Source organism: Geotrypetes seraphini, chromosome 3 (genome assembly GCF_902459505.1).
Source record: "Geotrypetes seraphini chromosome 3, aGeoSer1.1, whole genome shotgun sequence".
Taxonomy (NCBI): Eukaryota; Metazoa; Chordata; class Amphibia; order Gymnophiona; family Dermophiidae; genus Geotrypetes; species Geotrypetes seraphini.
Window position 1 is genome coordinate 291761854 of NC_047086.1, and position 25930 is coordinate 291787783.

Consider the following 25930-nt stretch of genomic DNA (forward strand, 5'->3'; position numbering starts at 1 on the left):
AAACTAAGCAGTGATCCGTTTATTATTATATCTTTTAAAGTACGTATACCTGCTATTATCCATTGTTTCCATACTATTTTAAATCCACCAATTTTTATCCTGGAGTTTACCCAAATAGATTGATTTAAAGATTTAGCCAATGGATTTGTTGATAAATTGCTTATAAATCTTAATGTTTTCCATGTATCTATTAGAATTCTATGATCTTTATAACTCCTGGGCATTGTTATACTAATGAAATGTTCTGGATGTAAAGGGAACATGAGGCGCCATTCTAAATATAACCAATCAGGTACATTTTCCATGAGATCTGGGAGGATCCAATACATACCCTGTCTTAAAATATAGGCTTGATGGTACCTATAGAAATTTGGAAAATTTACCCCTCCCTCCTTAATTGTTTTTTGTAATGATGCTAAAGCGATTCTGGGTCTTTTCCCAAACCAAACAAATTTTGTTAGTATACTGTTTAACTTTTTATAAAATGACCCCTGAAAAAATATTGGGATCATACTCATTTGATAACAAACCACAGGTAAAATCATCATTTTAATTGTTTGAACTCTTCCCCACCAAGAAAGATGTAAAGGATTCCATTGCTCGCACATTTCTGTTATTTTCTTTAATAAAAGTTTTTCATTCTCTTTTACTGTGTCATCAATTGTATTTTTTATAAGAATACCTAAATATTTTAGTCCTTCCTCTTTCCATTTAAATGAATATGAATCAAATAATCCTTTGGTACAATGGATATTAATTGGAAGAACTTCAGATTTTTCCCAATTGATTTTATATCCAGAAAACTTTCCAAACTTTTCTATTAAATTAAGTAGATCTGGAATGGTGTCTTCTGGTTCTCTTAAATATAATAAAATATAATCTGCATACGCAGATAATTTAAATTCCCAATTAGAAAATGTGATTCTCTTTATTCCCTTAGTTTGATTTATTGCAATTAATAAGGGTTCCAGAACGATATCAAAAAGTAAGGGAGATAAAGGGCAACCTTGTCTAACTCCCCTTAGCAAGTTAAATTTATCAGATAAGTTATTGTTTATATTTAATCTTGCTCCAGGGGAGCTATATAATGTTTGAATCATTTTAATAAAACCAGGTCCTACACCAAACCATTCTAGAGCTTGATACATAAACTTCCATTCTACTCTATCAAATGCTTTTTCTGCATCTAATGATATTAGAAAAGCTGGATCATTCAAATTTTTTGCTAAATTTAAAGAATGAAATGCTAATCTAGTGTTATGTGAAGAGTGTCTTTTAGCAACAAATCCTGTTTGATGTACATCAATGATAAAAGGAAGAGCTTTTGCTAGCCTTATAGCTAGCACTTTAGCAATTAATTTAGCATCTACATTCATCAAAGATATAGGCCTATAGTTTGTTATCAATGTCGGATCCCTGTTTGGTTTTGGCAAGACAATTATAACAGAATCAGCCATAGTTCCTGATATATTTCCATTATTCATTTGATATTGGTATAAATTTAATAGATAAGGTAATAAAGTATTTTGAAATGTTTTATAATATTCAACAGTATATCCATCTCCACCTGGAGCGGATCCAACTCTAAGAGCCTTCAATGCTGATTCTATTTCTTTTAAAGATATATGTTCTTCTAAGCTTCTTTTTATATGATCCGGAACATTTGGTCCAATAAATGACTTTAAAAACTCTAAACCATCTTGTTTTTTATTTTCATAAGTATTAGAAGTATATAAATCCTTATAAAAATCAAGAAATTGTTTTATAATTTCTTCAATGTTGGTGTGTGTATTGCCCTGCTTATCTTTAATTGCAATTATTTTAGTTTTTCTTTTTTTTGCTTTAATAAAATTTGCTAACAATCTTCCAGCCTTATTTGAATTTCCATAATACTGTACTTGTCTATAGAACATATCTTTTCTTACAAATTGAGAAGAAATCTCATTATATTTAACTTTTGTTTTTAATAATTTCTGTAATGTATCATGTTCCCATTTTATAATTAATTTATGTTCTAGTAATTTAATTTCTTGCTCCAATTCTATAAATTGTTTTTTAAGTTGTTTTTTCTTATATGCGGAATATGATATAATATTTCCTCTCATTGTTGCTTTATAAGCATCCCATAAAATTTCAATATTTATGTTGTCTGAATTAATTTGAAAAAATTCATCCATTTTTACTTTAATATCTTCTATAAAGTTCATGTCTGCAAGCAAAGCATTATCATATCTCCAAATTGGTTTAGAAAAAACTGATATATCATCCTGCAGATCAACCCACACACCAGCATGATCTGAAATAATTATAGGATCAATAATTGCTTTTATCACTCTTTGTGCAATATTATTAGAAACAAATATATAATCAATTCTTGAAAAGGATTTATGGACCTGAGAACAAAAAGAATATTCCTGATCATTAAAATGAAGGATACGCCATATATCAACTAAATCACAAGATTGTATCAAATTGTCTAATCCTAATGATTTCATAATTTTACTTGGTTTTTTATCCAAAATAGGATCCATTACAGCATTGAAATCTCCAGCTACTATTAAATTAGAAGCAGCCAGTGGTAGTAATATCTGTTGAATATTTTTGAAAAACTCCATTTGATTTGAATTAGGAGCATATAAATTAAATAAATCCAGGGTTGTATTTCTCAGATTCATTTTAATATGTACCCATCTTCCTATTGGATCAAATTTTATTAATTTGAAATCTGCTATGAATTTCTTATTTATGAGAATAGCTACTCCCGCTTTTTTACCAATAGCAGGTGCAAAAAAACATTTGGACACCCAACCCCCTATTAGTTTATTAGATTCAAGTCCTGTCAGATGGGTCTCTTGTATGAAATATATGTCAGCGTTTTGCTTATGAAGAAAATTCAGTATTCTCTTTCTTTTGATTGGATGGTTAAGACCATTGACATTAAGAGAATAAATTTTAAGAGCCATCTAAATTAATAAGTAATGTTTGAATTAGAACTCTATAATAAAAGTTTAGATCAGACATCCACACATGTTTAATATTTATTCCTTTTCTTATTATCAATTCCTTACTTATATCTAATTCCATTCCCCTTTTCCCATCCCCCTCCCATCCCTCCCCAATTAACAAAAGTTGTGTACACTTGGCCTCACGCATATCAAGATCAGCAATAACACACTCCAAGAATCTTCTTTTTAATTTTTAAAGTCCCTGGGGTAGCAGGGGGTGTGGCAGGGGTGCTATGGGAGTGAGGGGAAAGAGAAATGAGTGGGGCTTGTATGCAGGGGTGAGGCTTAGAAGAGAGATCAGAGAGGATCTGGGGAAATAGCAATGGTGGGGAGGAGGTTGTTGAGGGACCTGCCATATTGCAGCAAGTGACAGCCCCCCTTATCCAGGATCCAGACAATATTCAGCCTTGATGAAGATAGGTGTCTTATCCAGGTCCCAGCTAAATATCATTTAGGACCTACATAAGTGCTAGTGCCTAGCTCCTGTCCTGGATATTCAATGCTGGTAACCACCACTAGCTGAATATTGAACAATATAAATTTATGTGTTCATTTTCCAGCTAATTAAGGGCTTTCTAGGGTACAAAAAAATCTGCACTTCCAGTGATTTTGCACTTCAGGTACAAGGATTTCCTGAGTCAAAAACCTGCCCCATGCAGCACACCCCCTAGAACTCTCTCATCCCACCCTATATTGCAACCTGTGCAGCCACTCTGCCCACATATAGCTCACTATGGCACTGTCAGGTACTAATGCTGGATACTTTTTCTGGTGGAATCAAATCAGTACGTTTATGTGACCTTTGAGTCATCAGCACAGAAAAGGTACAAAAACTAAGTGGAGGATATAAGGTAAGCAAGAAAAAAGAATGAGAGCATACTAGAGGATGTGAGGCTTTCCTCAATATTTTTCTAATAAACTATTTTAATTTTTTTGCACTGGGGGTGTTTTGTTGGTTTTTTGATAGTTAAAATCCATAATAAACTGCCCTAACTCTATTCCTAAATATCCACATATGTTTCAGATCCTTTCCAGTGGACTGTGGCAGCATGGCAAAGACAATGAAGGATTTTATGGCTTTCTTCTGCGCGATGTAAGAAAGGAAATCGCTCGAGCATCTAAACAGGTAAGAGTCAGTTTTCCCTTCATCTCCTGAAGTGGTACAGAGCAGTAATTTTGTATACGTTTGAATGGAAAATGAATATAACTGGTTGTCTCAGTCTGGAGTGACTTTTTTCACTTGGTGGACATCCTGATGAAAGTAAGTAATTTAGAGGCAGGGAGAAAAATTAAGGAGTCCTTTTACTAAGGCGCACTAACCGATTTAGCGTGTGCTAACCGGTTAGTGCGCCTAAGTAAAAAGGCCCCTAAATTAAAATTAATATATCAACGTTATGAATAAATATAGTTTCCCTGTAGTTCAGGAAGCCTTCTCCAACATAGAAACATGCATTATTCATAACCACATTTCCCATTGTCAGAAAAAGTTCACACTTCTCTTAAGCAAATCTGCAAAGCATGGATTTCAGTTTTTGGTCTTGTGACAAGCCTACCAGAACTATAACCAAAGGGATTGGACCTTATCTGGCCAGTGGCCTGAATAAAACTTTTTTTGTTGTTGTTGCAAAGCCATTCTGACTGTGTGTCTGTTTTGGAAAGCCTACCTCTCTTATCTGTGCTTGTGCTGCTAGGCAGTTGCCTAGCCTGGATAAAAGACCTGAGGGGACCCTCAAGCTATAGAGAGCACGCTGGGGAGATTATTGTTGCTGTCCAAACACACTAACCCAGCCGGTTAGGTGCCTAGGGGTGACAATCTCTATCCAGCTCCAGCATGTGCTATTTTTTATTTTTTAAAAAGTGCACCTAACATAGGTGCATTATTGCATAGGTGAGAATTCTATAAATGGCACTCAAAAATGGGTGTCCAAAGCACAAAAGAAGAAAAGACTGTGGAATGCAATGAGCTTGAAAAGGCGTTTATTATGACGAGTCAGGTAAAAGCACAAATCCAAAATAAAATAATCTCCACTTCATGAATAACTGACGTGTAGGGTCCGTATTTGTAGAGATCTATAATGAACTTCCTAACTTTATTAGGCTTTTAGGCCAGCTGCAATTATTTCGTAAATTCCTGAAAACTTTGTTCTCGTAATTTTTAAATGGTTTAACTACAGTCTCAACAAAATGATAATATTATAGTTATTTTTCTTATGCTTTTCTTATGTACTTTAGTTTTTAATTAGTTCTTCCTTCTCTTATGTTTTCTGCTATGTACTCTAGTCTTAATTATATGTGAAACACACTAAAACCTTTGAAACTTGGCTAAAGTACAAGACACCATTACCCACAACAGGTAATATGGAGAGGTATCAGGAATCTCAAGCGCTGTTTGTTTCAAGGCTAATAACTACAAAGTGAGCTATCATTGGTCCCATACACTCTCTGATTTTTATATATTATTTTATATGATTTAGTGATTTCCTATATCATGCTTTCTCATTGTGAGATTCAATATAGAAGTACTTAGCTTCAATGTATAATCTTGGCCAAGATTATACATTGAAGCTAAGTACTTCTATATTGAATCTCACAATGAGAAAGCATGATATAGGAAATCACTAAATCATATAAAATAATATATAAAAAATTCAGAGTGTATGGGACCAATGATAACTCACTTTGTAGTTATTAGCCTTGAAACAAACATCGGGCTTTTAGCTGTGAGCGCTTAAGATCCCTGATACCTCTCTATATTACCTGTTGTGGGTAATGGTGTCTTGTACTTTAGCCAAGTTTCAAAGGTTTTAGTGTGTTTCACAATATTTTGGAGTGTTAATTATATGTGAACCGAGTCGAGCTCCACTGGGAGATGATCCGGTATATAAACCAAAGATAAGATTAGATTAAAATATTCCCTCAAGGCTTGCTCAGTGCCAGTAATCCAGGCAAGATGGCTTTGGATATTGACCTGTAAAACTATAGAATTAGGGAGAAAGGTTAAACATGATATATGCTTATTTATGTATATAAGGCATAGATTTATTTGCAGAAATGGCTTGTGGTTAAGCATTCTGGAGTGATGGAACTTATTTTTCTGAATCTATATCAGGCTAAAGCAAGAACAATTTCTAATTTGATTGGAATCATAAGTCAGGGTGCCTTTTAAAAGACTAACAATACAATAATAAATATGTTTAATATACAAGCTTTTAAGACACAAACAGACATGTGACGGAGTCCATGAAATCTCAACAGCTCATGCACTAAAATGCTTTTCCTACGGGAAAGCTTGTGGGCCCATCGCGTTGGGGAAGTCGGAGGAAATCAAGGGCGGTGGCTTGGCGAAATCAGTATCAGCGGCGGAGAGGGAGAGAGAGAGAGAAAAAAAAAAAGGGTTGGGGCAGGGAGAGAGAAAAAAAGGAAGAGGGGATAGGGAGAGAAAGAAAGGGGTCAGAGAGAGAGGAAGACAAAGTTGGACTCATGGAGGGACAGAGAGAGATGTTGGTTGGGATGAGGTCTAGAGGAGAGGAAGCATGCAGGAGGAAAAAAAAAAAAAGGATGCACGGTCAGAAGGAAGTGCAACCAGAGACTCGTGAAATCACCAAATAAAAGTAGGAAAAATGATTTCATTTTCAATAGTGATCAAAATGTGTCAGTTTCTTCAAATTTAAATCTGCTATATTTATATTTTGCAGAGTATTAGGGGGTTATGTGTCATTGTTTCTGTGGTGTTTCACTGTTTGCAGTTTGGCTTCTTGGTGGTTCAGTTTAACCTTTATCTACATATTTCTATTTTTAGTTTGTGATTACTTATTCCATACTGGGTTAAGGTGTATCTGTGTTCTGTGTATATGAAAGACATGGTTTTCTGTTAGCGTTGACTAGCCTTGTTTGACGAAATGCATCGGGCATGGTTCTTGGGAGCACCTTGAATAACCTGATTTGAATCTCCTTTTTTTCTACCGATCTTCTTTTGATTCACGTTGAAATCTTTGGTGGACCGCTTGCATTGTTGTTTCATTACAAGTTAACATACATGGAGTGGAACGTACTAGAGGAGTTACCAATTTGGTTGTTTATACATACATATGGGTTACAGTTGGTTGACCTAGAGTGAGGCGTTGTAAAAATGGTTATTAATATAGACTTATATTTTGGATAATATTACTGCTTTACAATATATATGAACACTTTTATATATGTATGGAAAGGGTTCAGTTTTAAAGTACTGGGTAAGTAGGTGGAAAGGGAAGGAAGGGGAAATTGTTCAGAGATGTTTGGGGGTGGCATAGAAGAAAAACTGTACACTGGTATGCTAATCTTTGCTTGTTTTGAATTTTAAAAAAAAGAAAGAAATACAAGTGGAAATAAAGAAGTAAATAAGAAAACAGATAAATGGGGCAGGGCAGGGGCAACGCAAGGCCGTGTGTGTGTGTGGGGGGGGGGGGGGGGCAGTGTACTTGTGTGCCTAGGGGCCCTCTAAGAATTAATCCTGCCCTGGTTGAGACTAGAAGCTGACTGAATTTCAGTTTTGGTTTTGGATTCAGCACCAAAATCAGACTGAAATCTGGGTTTGAGTTTCATCCAAAAATGCCTGTGCATTTTTGGCTGAAATTCAAAACTCACTCTTCCCATCCTCTCGATCACTTCCCCCCATCTCACCCATAGATAAGGTGACCATACATCTCGTTTTCGGGCCGACCATCCCGTTGTCCCGACCCACCGTTTCGGGACACCGTTTTTAGGGACAGCTTCTCGAAGCTGTGCGCCGGGACACCAGGACAGGCAATCACTTTCCCTCCCTGCTGCGCCAATTTAAAAGCTGGTTCGCCGCTGCTGCTTCTTGACTTCTTCTCGATGTCAAAGGTAGGAAAAATGATTTTATTTTCAATTTAGTGATCAAAACGTGCCAGTTTTGAGAATTTATATCTGCTGTCTATATTTTGCACTATATTTGTCTATTTTTCTATAGTTACTGAGGTGACATTTCACATTTTAAAGTCATCTGCCTTGACATCTTTGAAAACCCCCCAAATATAAATGATAATTAACATTTTCTCTGTGTATAATGTGCTTTGTAGTTTTTTAAAATTTTATGGTTACCATTATGAATTAATAAGATATGTGTACATGAAAAATGAATGGAAGAAATTGGGAGCGGGATTGGGGGCGTGACTGACAATTCCCTTTTGATGAAAAAAATAAATGGTCACGTTACTCATAGACCCTCCCTAGGCCTAGGGTTACCATATTTACTAAGTCAAAAAAAAGGACACCTGACCCCACCCCAGCCCTGCCCATGTCACATCCTCATCCGTGATCAGAAATGAATGGGGTTCATTCCTGCCTCTGAAGACTCCACTAGATTAGCAAACTTTCCTAAGGACTGGGGAAATGATTGCGGGGGAAGTGGGGTAGAGAGAGAGGGAGTTAATGCCATAGAGGATGGTCAGCTTAGCTTGGGAGGGTATGGGAGAGGGATTGGGGGAGGGTCTTAGATTCGGTGAAGATCTTGAGTTCTGTCAGGCTCTTCCTTTAGTTCCCAGATGTACCAGTTTCCCTGAAACTCCCTAGGGTTTTTTGCCAATGGATAGAAATACTTTGACTTGTACTCTGTTTACACTGTGTTGCACTTTTCTTGCCAGGAGCTGTAACTTGCTTGTACTTTCTCCATAGACCTGCTCCATTTGTATGCAAAAAGGCGCTTCCATTGGTTGCAGTGTAAAGAACTGTCGCAAGAACTTCCACTTCCCCTGTGGCCTGGAGAAAGAATGCATGTTTCAGTTTTTTCAGAAATATGGGTAAATATTTAAAAGGAGCAATCATTTAAGGCAAGAGTTGTTATTTTGTTTTAAATCTTGAACTAGGCTACCTGCACAAGGGCATTAGTGACCCACGATTTTAATTCCAGGAATTGACTTAACATCTTCAAATCCAATCTTGCAATCTAATGTCACACAGTTTGTAATAATAATTCTTTGTTCTGCCTTGGGACTTATGTTGTCTCCCAGAAGAAGCCTCTTGGAATGCTTTGTCAATTCAGAACAAGACAGGGAGAGACTGCATGTTTCCCAATATCCTTGGAGAGTTATAAGATTGTAATTTGTCAGGAAGGCAGTGCCCTGAAGTTAGGACTGGCTCTTCAATACCAATTCCAGAGAGACCTGGCCCATAATTTTGCACAAATCTCAATCTTGTGGACTAGTCTTCTCTCCGGTCACTGGTTAGTTATAGTAAATCTTAATTAGGTAGCATTTATTATGTAAACCTGTTTCTTTTCCCTGTTTGTTATTTACTGGTGATGTCTTTCAAGTTCTCCTTTTTCTGATAAACTGTTTAGTATATTAACTCTATGTTTATGATTGATCAGTGAGTGATAAATGAGTTGCTGGTGATTCAAGCACTGAGTTTGATTTGTGGGTGCATTTGTGGGAATTGTGGAACCTCTGGGGTTTGGGGGTTTATAGCAGGGCTGGCTCAACCTATGCACAAGGTGAAGCACTGGCTTAGGCTACCAGTGATAAAGGGCACCAAAATTCCAGTCTGATCTACCTTCAAGCTCCTAGAGGGATAGGTACTGGAATGGGATTTTGGCACTCTTTATCATCAGCATCCTGAACCAGTGCCTCACCTGGTCCAGTAGGAGGGTCAGGAGGACTTAAGAGAGAGGGGGGAGATACTGGTTCACAGGCAGCGTGGGGGGGGGGGAGGAGAGGCAGTGGAGGGAGAGATGCCAGACTGAAGATTGGGGGGGGAATGCAAAAGTTAGCTCAGGGTGCCACAGTCCTCTGATTTGGCCTCTAGTAGGCACTGTTGAGACCCTACTTTACATCTGCACATGTGCCCTTACATTGACAACTTTCCACCTGTCAACTGGATTCCCATTTACCTCTCAGCAAAAAGCCTGTCCTGTGAGCTATATCCTTAGAAGTCTATCATCTGAAAATGTGAATAACCTTCAAATAACCTCGTTTATTTGATTAAACGTCAGTCACAAATGTAGCAGGCCTTTCATATGTTTAGACCCCTGAGGCAGGCCCGTTTGGGGCTGAAACACAATTGTGTTGATCCTTTTATTCAATAAACGAGATTGAACACCAATCAGTCACCTTCGTTGTTTTTCTTCTGCTTTCACGTCTTGTAACAGTAGTATTTCCTGTGTTTTCTGTTTCATGTCAGAGGTAGACATAAACTACATGGAATTAAGAGGAATGACTTCATCTCTTGCGCAAAACACAGACCAAAATGAGCACTCAAAACATATGCATGCCACTGCGCAGGTGTAAAAGCCAGCATGAAACTCTTTTTCCCCATACATATCTATTTGTTGTGGAATGTAGATTGTAGTCCAATCCAAACCACAGCCCCTTGAAATATCTATGTATTGTGGATTTCCATGTTTAAATAGTGGCTTCTTAAATCAGTTTTTATATGTGTATGTGATTTAACACATGTAAATGCTGGTAGTTCCACAAGAAACTGTGAATAACTTTCAAATAACCTCCTTTATTTGATTAAAAGTCAGTCACAAATGTAGCAGGCCTAACATAAATGGATAAATGAAACAGACCAGCTTAACCAGATATCTTTTTAAATATCTGCATTACCGCTTGTTCACATTGACCATAATTGATGTGCTCTGTTCTGACAGGTCTTATTGTTGGGAGCATACCCCCACTCAGAAAGTTGCTCCAGAGAACAAAAAGGCTGTATGTGCCATTTGTCTCGACACTCTCCAGCCCAAACCCAGCTACAGTGTCCTGAAGAGCCCTTGTTGCAGATACACATGGTTCCACAGAATATGTCTTCAGGTATGCTTCAACTGTGCCTTTTTTAATTCTGCTGGCCATATTTGGACTCCTGATAGGTGATGAAAGAAGTCAAGCCAAGAAACAAAACGAGAGTGAATGAGTGAGTGCATGACTTTCCTACACTCTCGTACATGCAGGCAGCCTGGGTATGAGAACAGACTTGGGTAACTTGCATAACAGAATACAGCTTGTTCCAGAGTTAACATTCATGGTCCATCTGCTGTATGTCCTGCAAGGGGACTTTTGGCTTAAATATATTGAGGATGCTTGGAGGCATTATATAAGTTTATTATTATTAGGTGATTTGATAAATCGCTTAATCAAATATTCTAAGCGATGTACACTTTAAATTTAACAATTAGTAAATATAAAAAAAAGAACAAACAATACAGTACTTACAATTATTAAATAATGGGTAAAAACTCATGATTATTAACATTGATAATCGGGAAGGAAGGGAAGAAATACAATTCATAAAGTAAAGAAGAAACATTGATGGAAAACACATAAGGGAATAATTAACAGAGGTTTCATATAAAAAATGCAATACTAAAACTAAAATTATAATGTAAAAGCATCTTTAAAAAGGAAAGTTTTGAGTTCAGTTTTAAATTTTCCAAGTTCTTTTTCCTCTCGTAAGAAAATAGGAAGAGCGTTCCATGTCTGTGGTGCAGTACATGAAAAAATAAATTGTCTCCTTGTATTGATAATTTTTAACGAAGGGACAGATAACAGATTTTGTTCACTAGAACGTAATATTCTTTTTGTAGAATAAGGAACAAGAAAACGATATAAAAATGCTGGGGTTTTGTTGGTTAGAGTTTTAAAGATAATTAAACATAATTTATAAGTAATTCTGTAATTGACAGGGAGCCAATGAGCCTCTTTGAGGAGTGGTGTTACATGATCATATTTTTTTGCATTGGTTATTAATTTTATGGCTGTATTTTGTATGATTTGTAATCTTTTAATTTCATATAATGCAATTCCTTTAAATAAGGAATTGCAATAATCAATTTTAGACATCACCAAGGAGTGAATAAGAATTGTAATTGATTTAGGACAAAGAAATTTTGAAATGGACCGAATTTTGCGTAACCTATAAAAGGTGATTTTTACAATGTTACTAATGTGGTCATGGTAAGAAAGTTTAGTGTCAAAAATTACTCCCAAAATTTTTGTATTTTTTACTAACTGTAGGGGTACATTAAGAATAGAAATAGGAGCAACAAGAGGAAAACTTTCTTTCCACGGAAATAGCATAACATTGGTTTTATTGATATTGAGTGCCAATCTGTTTTTATCTAGCCAATGATGTACTTGATCTAGTTTTTCATTAATGACCAAAATTTCACTTTGATTATTATTATTTAATGGATGCAATAATTGGATATCATCGGCATAGGCAAAAACATGAAATCCTATAGATTGGCATAAAGTCAACAAAGGTGCCAGAAAAATATTGAAAAGCAAAGGTGAAAGAATAGATCCTTGTGGTACGCCATGTGAAATTTGAGATGATAGAGATATTGAATTATTAAAAATGACTGTAGACGTACGATCAGTAAAGTAAGATGTGAACCAAGCTAGAACTTCATCAGTAACCCCAATAGATTGAAGTCTAGCAAGGAGCAATTGATGATCAATTGTATCAAACGCTGCTGAAAGATCAAGAGAAACTAACAGCACTGATTGGTGACAATCATGCTGGAGACTGCGGTAGATTTGTAACAACATGTTGGCATTTTGTGGGAAAGCTGAACTGGGCTACACTTCCTTCTTTTCATCTTCTAGGGTTGGTGAATTCAGCACTTCTTTGCCCAGGAAAAATACAGCTTTTCATTAACATCTTAGAGTTTAAAAAACAATTGGTTTCATTCTGAAAATGCTAGAATTCAAAATACCTGTCAGGAAGAATTTACCCTAATGCCACCCCCACCCCTCCATCTCCTCACCTTTGAAAATTAATTCTGCCTAATATACGAGAAACCCAAAGATGGCCTAGAGATGCCCTCTTCTCTGCTTTTGTTTGGTTTTTTTTTTTTTGGGGGGGGGGGTTTCTTTGTATTTTTGGCATCCTTGTTGAACTCTATCCAGGGCCAGATTAATGGGTAGGCCTAGTAGGCACGTTCCTAGGGCCTGAAATTGTCAGGGGGCCCGTTGAAGGAGGGCAAACAAATGACTCACCTTGCCAATTTTTTTTTTTTTTTTTCAATGCCCCCCCCTGGCATTGATGGCAACACGGCCGGCTCTGCGCCAAGAAGGTCCCACGATGATCGCATCTGCCGGTCCATCTCCCTCCGACATCACTTACTTCTTCCGGAGCAGAGCTGGCAGACGCAGTCATCACGGAACTTTCCTGGAGCAGAGCCGGCTGCATTGCTGTCGATCGTGCCAACTGTTCTAACCATTTCTGCTTTCGGTCTGCCTTTTGCCAAGTTGCTCAGAGGGCAGAGCAGGCAGCTGCAATCATCGCGGGACCTTGCATTTGTTTGGAGGGAGAGAGAAAGGTGCATGGAAGGGTGGTGGAGGGAGTGAAAGGGGGCAGGGTGATATGGAAGGGTGGTGGGGCAGTGTGGTGGAGGGAGAGAAAGGGAGCAGGGTGGTATGGAAGATGGTGGAGGGAGAGAAAGGGGACAGGGTGGTATGGAAGGGTGGTACAGCGTGGTATGGAAGGGTGGTGGAGGGAGAGAAAGAGGGCAGTGTGGTATGGAAGGGTGGTGGAGGGAGAGAAAGGGGGCAGAGTGGATGGAAGGGTGATGGGGCAGCGTGGTATAGAAGGGTGGTGGAGGGAAAGAAAGGGGGCAGGGTAGTATGAAAGGGTGGTGGGAAGGATGATATGGAAGCGTGGTATGGAAGGGTGGTGGAGGGAGAGAAAGGGAGCATTTGATCATGGAATTGGTGTGCAGGGAAAGGGGAGAGAGACATAAGGGGGAAGGATACTGGATGGAATTGGGTTGGAGGGAAAGAAAAGCGGCAGATGCTGATGGAAGTGGGGGGAAGGAAGAGGAGAAAGTGAAATGCCAGACCATGGGGGTATGGGAGAGGGACGGGAAGGGGAGGAAAGAGATGCCAGACCGTTGGAGGAGGGAAGGGAAGAAGATGGATGCCAGACCAATGGGTATGAAGGAGAGATAGAAGGGGGAGGCATACAGTTTCTGGAAGTGGCATAGAAGAAGAGAGAATGCATATAAAAGGGGCAGACAGTGGATGAAAGGAAGAGAGTGACAAGAAGATGAGGAAAGCAGAAACCAGAGAAGACAAAGGTAGAAATTTTTTTTTTCTTTAGGGGGACCTGCATCACTGTTTCTGTGGTGTTGCATTATATGCAGAGTCCAGCTTCATGATGGTTAAGTTTAACCTTTGTCTACGTATTTCTATTTTATCTCCCCTTTTACAAACCTGTAGAGCATTTTTTAGCGCTGGCTGTGGTGGTAACAACTCTGATGCTCAGAGTTAAATGAACATCTGAGCTGTTACCACCATGGCTAAATTCACACTACAGTTTGTAAAAGGGGGAGGGGTTAGTTTGTGATTACATATTCCATACTAGGTGAAGGTGTTTTCTGTGTTCGAAAGACATGGTTTTCTGTTAGGATTGACTGTGCAGGATTGATCTGTACTAGTCTGGCTTGTTTAGTTTTATTTAGGTGTATTGATGTTGTACTGCTCACTGCAGTATGTAAGATGCTGCCTTTTCCTAGGTACACTCTTGTGCGACATGTAATTGTTACTAAAAATCATGTTTTTCAAACAGATTGGCGGGGGGTGTCAAAAAATTATGGGCCCCGAGTGTCACATATCAAGCAGCATTATGGGGTAAAGATCTGGAACAACTGCTTATGTATACTACTTATGGGGAATTTAGGAAACACCTAAAAACATATCTGTTCTTGAAGTATTTAGGTAACTGACCTATACAATCTTAGTCCACAACTACTGATCCCCAGAACTGTTAATCATTAACCCTTAACTTTGTTAAATCTACTCAATCTGTAACATCTTTTAATCATTGTAAACTGCATAGAACTTTACGGTCCTGCGGTATATAAACGGTTATTATTATTATTATATGCTAGGTACACCCCTGTACTGGGGTTTTGCTTTTTCCTTTGGAAAAAAAAAAATGACACATTTGTGACATCGGTGTCTCTTCTCTCTCGCTCTGTGCTACTAATTAAAAATAATAAATAGTAATACCACTGAAAAGCAGCAGCGAGAAGGGGGCGGTGGAGGTGACTGCCATGCGGGGCAGGAGAAGGAGAAGGAGGAGGCGGTGGCTGGAAGTGGCACAGGGCGCAGTTCTGCATGCTGCTCTGGGGAAGACTAGATTATAAAGTGAATCCCGCGGTGGTGCCTTTGGCTGGTTACAGCCTGGAGATCAAGGCGAGCTGCAGGTAAGTGAGGCTCTGCCCGGGGATTGTGTCATGGGATCCGGGAAAGGCAGGAACCGCAGGCAGGTAGGTGCTCCTCCTTTCTGGGGAACGCTGGCTGCAGACGGAGTGGTGGACGGGGACGTTGTGTTTAACATAGTAAATGACGGCAGATAAAGACCTGAACGGTCCATCCATTCTGCCCATAAGTTATACCCATTAAAAAATACATGATTAGATTAACTTGTCTCTTTGATATTTCTGGGCCGAAGTTGCCATCCAAGCTCACTCTAGCTTATCCAACCATCCCGTTGTTTGCAGGATATCTACCGTAAAGTCTGGCCAGTAACATCCGCATATTCCATATTAGTGGAGTTCACACCGATGCCCATCCTACACCTTATATGGGACAAAGATGGTGCAGGTCTGTTCAATACCAGCCTTAGTTCTTTAATTTACATCCTTCATTTTCTAATTAGAGATCCTCAATTTTTATCCCATGCTTTTTTGAATTCCATCACCGTTTTCCTCTCTACCACTTCCCTCGGGAGGGCATTCCAGGCATCTATCACTCTCTGTGAAGAAGAATTTCCTAACATTGCTCCTAAGTCTTCCTCCCTGTAACCTCAAATTATGCCCTCTAGTTTTACCATTTACCATTTGGTGTTTGGAGCCTGAGCTCTCTGTTCTTCTTTTTGCTTACTCTTTAGTGCAGCGATCACAACACCGATGTTTACTCTGCATCGGAGCGCTCCTGTTTGTGCTTGCTATCGCCAAGTTTTCCCTGAGCAGGGATCGCAAACTTCACGGCTCAGCTCTCCCTCAATGGGCTAGGAGTTTTGCAATCCACATCATAGGTGTGTATGGCTTGGATCGGTGCAAAGTTTTCGCCCTTTTCTTTTCCCTGCTTCTACCTCGTGTTGGCTCTAATGCACCTCCCTTCCCTGTGGGAAAGGAGCTCAAGATCTCTAGGGGTTTTAACCACTTGCCTTGTTGTTGTGTTGCAAATTAACATACATGGAGTGGATCGTACTAGAGGAGTTACAGATTTGGTTGTTTATACATACATATGGGTTACAGTTAGACGACTTAGAGTGAGGCAGTTGAGAGGAGTTGCAAACTTGGTTATTAATATAGACTTATGTTTCGGATAGTATTACTACTTTACAATGCATTTGAACACTTTTATATACATATGGAAAGGGTTCAGAGTTAAAGTCCTGAGCAAGTAGGTGGGGAGGGAAGGAAGGGGGGATTTGTTAAGAGATGTTTGGGGCTTGCAAAGAACTAAAACTACAGAGGCACTGGTATGGTAATCTTTGTTGTTTGTTTTGAATTTTAAAATAAAAGAAAAAAAGAAATACAGGTGGAAATTAAGTAAATAAGAAAACAGGTAAATGAATGGGAGTGGGGCATGGGCAAGGCAGGGCTAGGGGGCCCAGTGTACTTGTGTGCCTAGGGGCCCTCGAAGAATTATTCCTGCCCTGACTCTACCAAGCTTTTCAGAACTTGAATGTGTTGGCCTAATGCTCTGCCTAATTTTACAAAAAGTAATAGTCAACATGCAAGGCTGCCACCTTCCTATATCAGTCTGGAGAAGCTGGTTGAGTCCTGGTTGTGCCATATGGCGTGCATGCTGTTGCATGAGTTGCCACATGGGCTAGCCACTGTCACCTTGTATGGGGCCTACTTTTTTTTTTTTTTTTTAGGAAAATCTGAAATACATATCTGCACATAAAAGGGGCTTAGCCAGTGTTGTTGGGGAAGAGACAGGGAAGATATTTTGAATTTTGTCCATATATTTTCGAGTTTTGCAAAAAAAAAATAAAAAAAAAAAACCACATGTACTGAGGTACTTATTTTTCTGTTCTCAGAGGTCTTATGATCTGTTTGTACTAGAGGCAATGGAAGATTTAGCAACCTTCCTAGGATCACAAGGAGCTGTAGTGGGAATTGAACCTGTTTCCACTGTGTTCTGAGCCCACAGTCCTAATCTTTAGGCCACACCTTACAGTGGGATTTGAGCCTTGCCTCATCTTGCTTCTCAGGCCACTGCTCTAACCATTAGGGAAGATGGGAATGGATGTGAGAGATTCTTAGAAGACTGTGTTTGTGAGGAGCTAGCTAAATTAAAAATAGACAAAGCGATGGGGCCTGACAGGATACATACAAGGGTACTCAAGGAACTCAGAGAGGTTTCAGACGGCTCCATTCTCTCATCTTTTTAATGCTTCTGTAGAGTGGTCCTGGAGGACTGAAGAAGGGCAGATGTAGTTTCTCTGTACAAGAGCAGAAGTAAGGAGGAGGTTGGAAATTACAGGCCAGCTAGTCTGACCTTCGCAGTTAGTAAACCAATGGAAACACTTAAGCAGAGGATAGTCAGATTTCTAAAATTGAATGGACTGCAGGATCTGAGGCAGCATGGTTTTATGACAGACAGGTCTTGTCAGACAAATCTGATTGATTTCTTTGACTGGATGACCAAACAGTTGGATATGGGAAAGACGCTAGATATGGTGTACTTGGATTTTAGCAAAGCCTTTCACATGGTGCCGCATAGACAGTTGATAAATAAACTGAGTGCCTTCAATATGAGCCCTAAGGTGATGAACTGGATTAAAAGGTGGTTAAGTGGAAGGAGACTAAGGGTAATGGCAAATGAAGTTTGCTCAAAGGAAAAGGATATACTTTTATTCTCTCTCCACCCACCCCTGTTCCCCTCTGTTCGGTTAAGTTATTTTATTTTGTTAATCCCCTAATTATTTTAAATTTTAATTTATTTGTTTTTTTTACAATAATTAGTATTGTAAACTGTTTAGGTATTCCTTGATAGATGGCATATCAAGTGTTGAATAAACTTGGAAACTTGGATCTGTCCTTTGGCCGGCTATTTTTAACATCTTTGTGAGTGATATTGCGGAAAGATTGTCTGGCAAAGTTTGTGTTTTTACGGATGATACTAAGCTCTGTAATAGGGCAGACACCCCAGAGGGTGTGATTAACATGATGTGGGATCTAGCAAAACTTGAACATGATCAGGTAATTGGCAACTAAGATTTAATAATAAAAAATGCAGGGTCATGCATTTGGGCTGCAAAAATCCGGAAGAACGGTATAGTATAGGAGGCAAAGTACTTCTGTGTATGAAAGAAGAGTGGGACTTGGGGATTATTGTGTCTGATGATCTCAAGGTGGCAAAACAGGTAAAAAAAAAGTGATAGCCAAAGCCAGGAGGATACATAGTAGAGAATGACATGGGGGAAAAAAATCTATTCCTGTCATTGGACCATCGTCCCCTTCACTGCGCCGTTCCCGAACACGCCATCCCCTTCACCACCCCATCCACGCAGCATCCACCCTTCCCTCTTGCCACCTCACCGCCCTTCAGTGGCCCGAGAATATCCCTCCCTCCCCCTTACCTTCGCGGCATAAAGAAACTTAAGGGAGGGAAAGCGCGCAGTCACCGATCACACGCGCAGCCCCTTCCCTCCCTCCCTTCAGCCAAATCTATCTCCCTCCCTCCCTCCCCCTTACCTTCGCAGCACTTTAGAAAAGAAACTGATGCCAGCGAAGCCTGTGCCTCCCTGCAGTTGCGTGTGTGTGGGCGGAAGCTTCTCTGACACAACCAGAAGTTGCATCAGAGGAGAAGCTTCCGCCCACACACACGTGACTGCAGGGCAACACAGACAGGCTTCACCGGCTTCAGTTTCTTTTCTAAAGCGCCGCAAAAGTAAGGGGGAGGGAGATAGATTTGGCCGGAAGTAGGGAGGGGGCCGCGTGCGATCGGTGACCGCACACCTTTCCTCCCATAACTGCGGGGACAAGGCCATTCACCACTCCACGGGGCGGTGGATGGCCTTGTCCCCGTGCTTGCAGTGAGCACTTTTTCACCCCCCCATGCGTAACTACCACCACGTCATTCTCTAATGCATAGAGAGAGGAATGGCCAGCATTGTATAAGTCTCTTGTGAGGCCCCATTTTGGAATACTGTGTGCAATTCTGGGGACTACACCTTCAAAAAGATATAAATAGGATGAAGTGATCTTTTCTGAGTTATTGCTTTAAAATCATTCGGTGAAGGCAATTGTGCATTGCTCTATCTCTAGCAGTATTCAAATCCAAGATAAAAGCCCACTTTGTTTAAGCTGTTTTCAACTCTTAACTCCCACTCACTGTCAGATACTATACCCATTGTATCATTCCTTCTACCAGAAACTTTCCAACCCTGAGATGTCCTGTCTGTTTGTCCAAATTAGATTGTAAGCTCTTCTGAGCAGGGGCCATCTATTGAATGCTAAATGTAAAGCGCTTCCTATGCCATTCAGTGCTATATAAATGATAAATAGTAGTAGTTATAGTAGAATTGCTTTACTAATTACAGAGGGCATGTTGGAACCTACCAAGGTACACAATTACTCATATATTTGGGTATTAGACAGTGTAGAATTTTGAATTAAAGAATAAGATAATTAAATTTTAATCTTGCCTTAATCAGAAAGCAGTGTAAAGATATCAGAAACATAGAAACATAGAAATAGACGGCAGATAAGGGCCCAAGGCCCATCTAGTCTGCCCACCTTAATGTCCCTCCCCTACCTTTGCCCTGTGAATAGATCCCATGTGCCGATCCCATTTGGCCTTAAAATCAGGCACGCTGCTGGCCTCAATCACCTGTAGTGGAAGACTATTCCAGCGATCAACCACTCTTTCAGTGAAAAAGAATTTCCTGGTGTCACCTCGTAGTTTCCCGCCCCTGATTTTCAACGGATGCCCTCTTGTTGTCGTGGGACCCTTGAAAAAGAAGATATCTTCCTCCGCCTCGATGCGGCCCGTAAGATACTTGAACGTCTCGATCATGTCCCCCCTCTCTCTGCGCTCCTCGAGCGAGTATAGCTGTAATTTGTCAAGCCGTTTTTCGTATGGTAGATCCTTGAGTCCCGAGACCATCCGGTCTCGGGACTCAACAGTGTTATACTACCCTATCTGGTGCCTCCAAGTATCATTTTCTTAGCTGCAATATTCTGTAATGATTGCAGTCAAGATAACTGTTAATCATGATGCAATTAATACAATATTATAATAATCCTTGCCAACTAAAAATTGTTTATCTAGATAAGTCTAAGCTGACACAACTGATGAGTAGATGTCTCAAAAGGTCATTGTGTTTACTAATTGTGACAGCTTTCTTTTTCTCTGACTAAAATGACCACCACTTTGACCCTTTCGATTGTATGTCTGCTCACTGTTGCTTGTATGGAGGAGAACAGATTTTGCTGAAAGTAAGCTATGTGTTATGATTTGCTGTGCTTTGATTTATTAACTTTGTTTTGTAGAAACATGCTCTGAGCTTCGGCCTGTACTTCTTCAAGTGCCCCATATGTAACAACAAGGAAACATTCCAGAAGGAAATGCTTCACATGGGCATTCATATTCCAGAAAGGTACATCTGTTGCTGGCTGTGTAGAGGATCACAGGGTGGCATTTGTTTGGCAAGGTAGAGCTGCAGATGGCAAAAAGGATACCAAATAATTAATGATTATCACTAGGCAAGGTCACGGAGGAAGATGTATTCTCCTCAATTTTTAAACTTCCCAGTTAGTGTTACTTTAAAGTGCTGACATCATTTAGGGGGAGGATTCATCAAGGTGCAGCAAAAGTTTGCCTTTTTCCACTCCTTGATGTCCCGTAGGATTTATAAACCTGCAGGATACTGGGACCATAGTTTGCTGAATTTCATTTTAAAGGAATAACGCTGTTTACAAACCACCTTATAAACAGCATTATTCCCACTGCCGTAGGGCATCGGACCACAAAGTTGCGGCCTAATTCTCCTAGGCCTGCAAAGCTGATTCCGCATGTGCAGATGCCCCTTCCCAAAGCGATTATATCAGGAAGTTTTTCAAAACCTAGATAAAATGCCGGGTTTTGAAAAGCCGTCCGTTCCCCCGGATATGTCCTCAAAAGGAGGACATGCCCAGGGAAATCTGGACGTCTGGTAACCCTAACCCTGGGGTCTTTGGCAGGATCAATGCCCAATTGTTCCTGTCCTGTGTTGCTCTGGCTTCCAGAGGCACAACTACTAGAAGGTCATCTTTCCATACAAGGAACCCCTCCCCCCATCTTGGTAGCCCGTCCCCCCAAGTCTATCTTAGCACCCTAATGATCCAGTCAGGGGCAATGGAGACAGGAGTGAGTAGACTTGTGCAGTACTACGAGACTGCCACCAGAGGTTGCAGCAGCCATTTTCTTAAAGCAGACCATATGGAGGTAATCACGTTGTTCCAAGGATAATGCTTGATTTGTAACCCGTTCTGAGCGCCTTTGGGAGCACAGGCTAAAAAACTGAAAAATAACTATCTTATGGAGGCCACAGCTGAATATCGGCCAGAACCTGCAAAAACTCTGGCAGCTGGGACAATCAGAATTAGCACCAGATATTCAGTGCTGGTGCCTACACATGATCCCCTTTGTTTGTTTTGGGCCCACCCAATCACCAAGTTTATGCAAAATTCCTCTTGCAGTGAGGCATGCAAGCGCCTGGCAGGGGACCTTTTACATCACTGATTAAAAGTTTGGACAATACGTCTAATCTAAAAAATTGGTTCTTTAGGGATGCATCGTGGGAAAGTGAGGAAAACGCCTTTAGTGAGCTGCTTTACATACATCAGCAGTGTGATGTGGAAGACTGCCTTTGCAACAAGGGAAGAAAATATTTTGAATCCAACAGGTCAGTGTTTACTGTCTTCTGATTCTTTTGTCCTATAGGTGTCACCTGATTTTCCCAATCACTACTACTATTACTGTACTACTAATCATTTCTGTAGCGCTTCCAGATGCACGCAGCGCTGTACATTAACAAACAGGCGACAGTTCCTGTTCAAGAGAGCTTACAATCTAATTGTGACAGAACTAAAAGGGTGAATCTAAACACTCTCAAACATATCTGGGCATGTGCACTCATACTGCTTTACACTGTATACCATTTCCAGTTGTTTTCTCTTGCAAGGCTTTTTTGCCTCAGGTCCTTCCTATTTGATTTCCCTTAGGGTAGCATGAAATACAGCATCCAGTCATCTTCTCCACATACCCTTCAATGTATAGTACCATCTGCCTATAGCACAATAGAGTGAAGTGCTACTGCTTTCCTGCACTATTCCATTGCCAGCCACTAGATGTTGCCACTGCAGCTTCTTCCTCTTTCCTCGATTGAGGGTGGGGGGAAGAGAAGCTGTGAACTCTTCTTCACTTGTACTCCAAGAGTTGTAAGTTAAGATGGTAACAAATTCAGGTCTTCTGCTTGGCAGAGCAAGGCAGGTACAACAAAACTAACAGGCTATCAGCTCCATTTTAAATGGAATGCAGAAATCGGAACTGAGATGTCCAGATTAGGACACGTCTAATTAACATAAGAATAGCCATACTGGTTCAGACTAATGGTCCATTTAGCCCAATATCCTGTTCCCAACAGCAGCCAAACAAGTTCTTGGCAGAAACCCAAATAGTAGCAACATTTCATGCTTCCGATCCCAGGGTAAGCAGTGGCTTCCCCCATGTCTGTCTCACTTGAAGACTGTGAACTTTTCTTCTAGGAACTTGTCCAAACCTTTTTTTAAACCCAACTATTCTAACTGCTGTTTATCATATCCTGTGGCGAATTCCAGAACTTAATTATTCTTTGAGTTAAAAAGTATTTTCTCTTATTTGTTTCAAAGGTATTTCATGCAACTTCACTGAACACTAGAACAAAGACTTCAGTGTATTTTCAATGACACCTGGATCTTTTTTTTTGTGGGTGCTGACTCCTAAAGTGGAGCCACCAGTATCTCTCTGAGCTCCCTCAGTATCCTTGGATGGATGCCATCTGGTCCCATGGCTTTGCCCTTCAAGTTATTTGTGAACACTTTCTTCCATGAATGGCACGGTATCCACGCTATTCTCACACGTAATTTTCTCCAGGATTTTCTTCCATGAACACAGAAGTATTTGTTTAGCATGTTTGCATTTTCCTCATCACTCTCCACATAGTGGTTCCTAGCTTCTTTCAGTCTTGCAATTCCATTTTTTGTCTTCCTTCTTTTACTAATATACCTGATGGATTCATTTGAAACATAGAAACATGAGGCAGATAAAGGCCAAATGGCCCATCTAGTCTGCCCATCCGCAGTAACCATTATCTTTTTCGCTCTCTGGGAGATCCCACTTGTCTATCCCAACACAGTCTCTGTCTCCACCACCTCTTCTGGGAGACTATTCCATGCATCTTACCACCCTTTCTGTAAAAAAGTATTTCCTTAGATTACTCCAGAGCTTATCACCTCTTAACTTCATCCTATGCCCTCTCATTGCATAGTTTCCTTTCAAATTAAAGAGACTCGACTTATGCGCATTTACGTAGGTATTTAAACATCTCTATCATATCTCCCTTCTCCTGCCTTTCCTCCAAAGTATACAGATTGAGATCTTTAAGTCTGTTCCCATACGCCTTATGATGAAGATCACATACCATTTTAGTAGCCTTCCTCTGGACCGACTCCATCCTTTTGATATCTTTTTGAAGGTGCGGCCTCCAGAATTGTACACAATATTCTAAATGAGGTCTCACGAGAGTCTTATATAGAAGCATCAATACCTCCTTTTTCCTACACAATATTCTAAATGAGGTCTCACCAAAGTCTTTTTCCTACTGGCCATACCTCTCCCTATGCAACCTAGCATCCTAGCTTTAGTCGTCACCTTTTCAACCTGTTTGGCCACCTTAAGATCATCACATACAATCACACCCAAGTCTGCTCTTCTGTCATGCACATAAGCTCTTCCCTCCCTAATCCGTACCGTTCCCTCAGGTTTTTGCAGCCCAAATGCATGACCTTGCATTTCTTAGCATTAAATTTAGCTGCTAAATTTCAGACCATTCTTCAAGCTTCGCCAGGTCTTTCTTCATGTTATTCACACCATCCGGCGTGAATAAAGTTCTTTGAAGTTACAGACCTCTGCCTTTCTATTAATCTGGTTTTTGATGTTGCCTATCCTGAAAGCATGCTTAAAACATAATTCAGTTTCTTTTTAAATTGCACAGCTACAACACTAGCATTATCTCCTCACCCCATGTTATTTCTGTTTGTAATCCTTCCATAACCATGTCACATTTTCTCAATGGCGGCCATTTTACTAGCACTATTCTCTCACTTCCTAATCACAGCACTTATAAAAAAACTGACATACATTTTGGCTGCAAAAATGTATAAGAGGGCAGGACAAAATGTATAAGCCACTAATATGTTTAAGGCTGGCATAAGCATGTCAGGAGTAGTACAGGAAGGCATGTTTTGGGCAGAGGTCTCTACATCCATCCCCAATTTCAGATAGTACACTGATGTTCAGACAACACAAGATCGACATTGGGACTTAGACCACTTTTAAATTACAAATAAGTGTCACTGCAGTATATCCCTGTGATTGATTGTGTTGGTACTGACTGAGAGACTGCTGAGAGAGTCTGTAAGTCTGTTTGCTAGTTCTGTCTGCCCAAGACTGTCATCTGAAACCCCTCTATCTCCACACCTGCTACCTCTCTCACCTTCCAATACCATGCCAAATACTTCTTGTCCCTGATCTGTCTCTATCCCCTCTCCCTTTGGGGTGCAGTGGGTCCTTTCTCTGATCCTCTCTGGTTCTCAGCATATTCATCATACTTCCAACATCCACTTGTACTGTCTAAGGCACTAGAACATTCCTCCATCACTGGCAGAACCCAACCCATGGCTTTTGTGATGTGTAGGCACTAAGACCTGGATTTTCTAACTGGCACCAATTTTTTAGGTGCCAGTAGGCACCCAAGCTCAGTAAAAAAATGCCATATAAAAGACATTTGGAACTGAGTTTCAAAGCGCCTACTGGTGGTTAAAAAATCAGTACTAAATACAACACCCTTCTACTCAAAAACTCACTCTAAGGAAAAGAGGATAAAGTGGAAGTGAATAACAAAAACCTGTCAGTGCAAGGGCTTCAAAAACATCTTAGCCAAACCAATGTGAAAGAATGTAAAGGAAAAAGCCTCAGAGCCCCCCCCCCCCAACACACACACACATACACCTTCTTGAGTTAAACAAATGGAAAATTCTCCAGGGGTAAATCTCGTCATAGGCATAAAAAACCTTTCACATTGGGAGATGTTACAAGCTTTAAGCAATGCAGGGAAAACACAGGTTTAATACTTAAGCACTCTCAGTTGCATACTGTCTTCATTCAAATAATCATGAAGAAGAAAATATATATATATATATATATATATATATATACTTATCCCACACAATGTATGTAGAGCAAGTGTCACATCGACGCGGTGCCCAGCGTTTTACCGTAAACAGCTGCTTCAGGATGTGCTGGCTCCTAACCACTTGAAACTCCTCTGCTCCTATGTGGCCTCAGTGCCAGAATCACGCCTCCATAGGTGCTTTAGGATACCTAACGGCACTGTGGACATGGCTAATGCTGAAAGTAGTGTTAGGTGGCCTAAAGTGCCTATGGAGGCACGATTCACATCAAAGGTAGGCACCAGAAATGTAGGCCTGGAAAACTCTGGTGCCTACCTTTACCAGAGGCGCGATTCTGCTGATGCTATCACATGATTGACACGCAATCAGTGGCTGCTTTTAAGGCGGATGCCGACAACGGCACCAGTTACAGGATCTGGGCTTCAGCCTTTGCCCTGACACAACAGAAAGATGTTTGTGGTGTCTC

At 40.2% G+C, this 25930-nt stretch overlaps 1 protein-coding gene across 3 annotated transcripts in view; it reads left to right on the forward strand.

Moving 5' to 3' along the window:
- Positions 1–25930, forward strand: part of LOC117358173 (G2/M phase-specific E3 ubiquitin-protein ligase-like) — a 93914-nt gene that overhangs the window by 33189 nt on the left and 34795 nt on the right. For all 3 annotated transcript variants that reach the window (XM_033939774.1, XM_033939772.1, XM_033939773.1), the window contains exons 4-8: positions 4030–4131; positions 8682–8806; positions 10657–10816; positions 20524–20630; positions 21801–21917. In XM_033939774.1, the coding sequence (XP_033795665.1) occupies positions 4030–4131; positions 8682–8806; positions 10657–10816; positions 20524–20630; positions 21801–21917 (611 nt within the window). The remainder of the gene's footprint in view (positions 1–4029; positions 4132–8681; positions 8807–10656; positions 10817–20523; positions 20631–21800; positions 21918–25930) is intronic.